The following is a 3,392-nucleotide window of genomic DNA, read 5'->3' as shown; positions in this document are numbered from 1 at the left end:
CTGTGCACTTGTTTTATTCCGGGCATGTATCCTAACGAACTGTTACATAAATTGGCGTAGTCGGCAGGATACATGGCGGAATAAACAGTGTTGTATAGGGAAATTCGTTGGTGGAGTGCTCAGCCAACGAAGCCGTGTCCCTGAATGCGTGGAGGGGAGATCTCCAGGTGGAGTGCACAGCCTGTAGAGCCGCGTCCCCGTGTGAAAAGGGAGATTCTCAGGTGGAGAGCATAGCCTGTGAAGCCGCGTCCCTGTGTGGGTGGTGAACTCTATGTGGGCACCAGGAGTCCCAGTGTCTGTGTTTCATGTCTTCTGCTCGTTTTGGTCTGTTTTGAACCGGTTCTTTGTTGTTTTTATTGTTTAAGTTACTATATGGGTGACAGTACTTGTGTTTTATATGCTTTGTTTGTTTTTTGCATATGGGAGGTAGTTCTGAGCAATCAATTGTGAATATATCACACGTCTTGAGACCTAGAATTCCTTTATATGTACGACTTCATTGTACTAATTGTAATAAATATATCTTGGGACCTAGAGGCATCCAGGAGATAAGGCTAGATTGGACTTTAAACTTTTTTTTGTATTCGGTGTGGAGCAAACCAAAGCTTAGAAGATACTCAGTGGATTAAGTTTTATTGTTGTTTCACTCACAGATATGTCTTTCTGAGAATTCATTCAGAGTTATTGTAGAGTGTGTATTCTGTGGTTGGTATATACAGATTTTAGAGTTGATGTATATGTGTAGTTAGGCTTGTTTGTGGATTAGTGTGTCTCATTGTGTTTAGCTTGAAATTGAGAACCTTTGTTGTTGTTTTTGTTAGTGAGAACATTTAGCAGATTAAGATGAAGAAGTGGTTAGGAGGGTCAGCTGCAGACGGCAGTGAACCCGAGAAAGCTCCTCCCCGTGAATTAATAGAATTGGGGCAGGAGCCATGGATTACTTTGTGGAGTAAGTGGGAAACATGTACAAAGATTCCTCTTGAGTATTGGGGACAGCAGACCCCGATGGAGGTATTGCAATACTGGGAGCAGTTTACCCCTACTATTAAATCAAGCACTCGTCTGGAACATGCCGGGCGAATGGGGGGTGCACTGCTTACTGCATATAAGTTAACTGTGGAAAAATGCAAAAAACTGCAGGAGCAGCTGAATGCTGTAAGAGCCACTCAGTTGGTACAACGCCAGACTTTACTTGACCTTCAGGCTGAAAAGAACAGGGTAGAAGATAAATGTGTTACTTTAGCTGAGAAATATGCTGTGAGAACTGTTCGACACAGACAAAGGAAAATAGACCGAAGTGATCGGGGGCCACGAGTGCGGGCTATAGTCACTTCCCCTGATTGGGACCCAGAGAAGTGGGATGGTAACATATGGAGTAGTAGTGATGATTCTGATGAGGACGATTTTATAGAAAATTCAGAGAAGTTATCAACAGCAGATGAGTTGGCACATAAAGTAAGGGCAGCCCCTGTTGTACGGTGGAAGGTTGTGATAGATAACCAGGGTAACCGAGTAAGGCAGGATGAAGTTGCTGATTTTACCCCAGAGGATATTAAAAATCTTTTATCTAAATATTCTCAGCAACCTGGGGAACGACCACAAATGTGGATGGTTAGATTAATGGAGCAAGGGGCTGACTCTATGATAGTAGACGATGTTGATGCCACAAAGTTTTTAGGGTTAACCAATGATGTATATGTGCAAAATGCTCTTTGGCGTTTAAGGCGAACACCAGGAGTTGATAGAACTTTGGTTTCAGTTATTGCTGAAGGCCTTAGTGACCGTTTTACTAATGATGGATCATGGCAGGATGGGAGTTCATCTTGGGTATCTCTGTATCAAGCAATTAAAATATTAAAGGGGGAAGGGATGAAAGTAACTATTGAATTGCAGAGCCCTGAACTTTACATGCAACAGCCTTTAATTCCAGTAATGCGAAACAAACTGTTAGAAGGCTATCCTGTACCCTGGAAACCATACATTATTCCACTGTTAGTGTCTCACATAGGGGCACCCATAGAAGAGATCATAGAGAGGTTGCAGCAACTTGGTGACCTTCCAGGCCTCCCACCCACAGAACCTAACCTTAACTTGATAGAATTACGCTTTTGTAACGAAGAGGGGCAATATGACACCTCAAGTAGATATTAAGTTGTTAGTATTGGGAAGGGGGGTTTGTTTGTGTTTTGTCTTCCACAGGACCCTGCTGGCTTCCAGCATGTTTGATGAAACCTTATCATGAGCAACAAGAATTCTGGACAGAGATCAGTGAATGCTGAGCAGCACAAGACCAGCCTGAATATCACATGGAAGAAAAACGTATCCTAAATATAATTCATTGTGTCTACTAACTTTTACTAACTGGTGTAATGACTCAGTTATCGTGTACCTGTCTCTCGTGTGTCTTGTCCACACCTGTTGTTGTGATTTGTGTAATAAATAATGCCTTTCAGGTGATCCTTATTTGTCATTTGTGCTTCTCAGTGAACCTGGCCAGGGGCTGGGAGGATACAGCTACCACAGCCATAACTCCTCCTGCATTAGCCTATTCAGTGCAGGTCATGTATCTTGGATAACAAAATGGATTGATTATTCTTTTCCGCATAGCAGGTCTCATGTCCCAGTGGATCCCTGGATCTACTATTCCAGAGATAAGAAGGTCTATATTTCTTAGATGAGTTGCACCAACAATCTGTATGCTTTGTTTTGTATTACTGGTAAGCAACAATCAGAACTGAAACATTATTCCTGAACTGTGTGCTGCCAAGTTATTCTTGCAGCAGTGTTAAAGATAAAGGCTAGAGCTAAGCTCTGGCTTCAGGATGTGAAGGACATATGTGATGCCGTGTACAGAGTGTCTGCAATTGTGCTTGGTTTTGTCTCCTGGGATGGGGCAGACGTGGCACTAAGGGGGAAAAGAAAACAATGGAAAACTATAGAACTTGTAACATCCTGAGGCCTAATGGTCATCATTGTATAGAACGATCCGTTTCTGTGCTGTTCATGTCACACCAGTGATGTTTAGAAAGATCAAGCAGAATGGTGTGGTTTGGGAATTCTAAATCAGACACTAATTGTTTTGCAGTGCTCATATTTATATGTGTTTTGTCCCAGTAGTGTTACAGCAGGTGGCAAGAATTATTTGGAATCAACAAATGACAGAAACCTTTGGCTTACGAGTCTACCCAAGAATATATGTGATTGTGAAATAACCATGTGTGAGGTGCTGGGCCTCGCAGAAGAAAAGTCTTATGCTGAAAAACTGGTTGGCAAGACTGCAAATGAAGGACTGATGTTTGTGGACCTCCCTATGGGCTCTGACTCGCATCATGCTTACAATTTTCTTATGATGAACTGGTAACATTCTAGTTAAGTGCAGAAATGATTTCACA

The 3,392-nt window shown here is 42.3% G+C and overlaps 1 protein-coding gene across 3 annotated transcripts; it reads left to right on the top strand.

The window, feature by feature from the left end:
- The first annotated feature begins 483 nt into the window (after positions 1-483).
- LOC113962417 lies at positions 484-2,080 on the top strand. Of its 3 annotated transcripts, none has more exons than XM_027673171.1 (2): positions 484-1,453; positions 1,624-2,080. In XM_027673171.1, the coding sequence occupies exons 1-2, from the start codon at positions 844-846 to the stop codon at positions 1,635-1,637; spliced, it is 624 nt and encodes a 207-aa protein (XP_027528972.1). In that variant the 5' UTR covers positions 484-843; the 3' UTR covers positions 1,638-2,080. The 3 variants fall into 3 exon arrangements, with proteins under 3 accessions (XP_027528972.1, XP_027528971.1, XP_027528970.1); XM_027673170.1 differs by having other exon boundaries at positions 484-1,472; positions 1,625-2,080; XM_027673169.1 differs by having other exon boundaries at positions 484-1,475; positions 1,625-2,080.
- The last annotated feature ends 1,312 nt before the right edge of the window (positions 2,081-3,392 follow it).

Source organism: Neopelma chrysocephalum, unplaced genomic scaffold, assembly GCF_003984885.1.
Source record: "Neopelma chrysocephalum unplaced genomic scaffold, ASM398488v2 Primary Assembly neopelma1_162363, whole genome shotgun sequence".
NCBI classification, from domain to species: domain Eukaryota; kingdom Metazoa; phylum Chordata; class Aves; order Passeriformes; family Pipridae; genus Neopelma; species Neopelma chrysocephalum.
Note: the sequence above shows the minus strand (reverse complement) of the source record. Positions and strands in the feature narration are given on the sequence as shown.

What these genes read in the sequence shown, in the direction of transcription:
- LOC113962417 (XM_027673169.1), top strand. Translation starts at nt 844, where the DNA reads ATGAAGAAGTGGTTAGGAGGGTCAGCTGCAGACGGCAGTGAACCCGAG.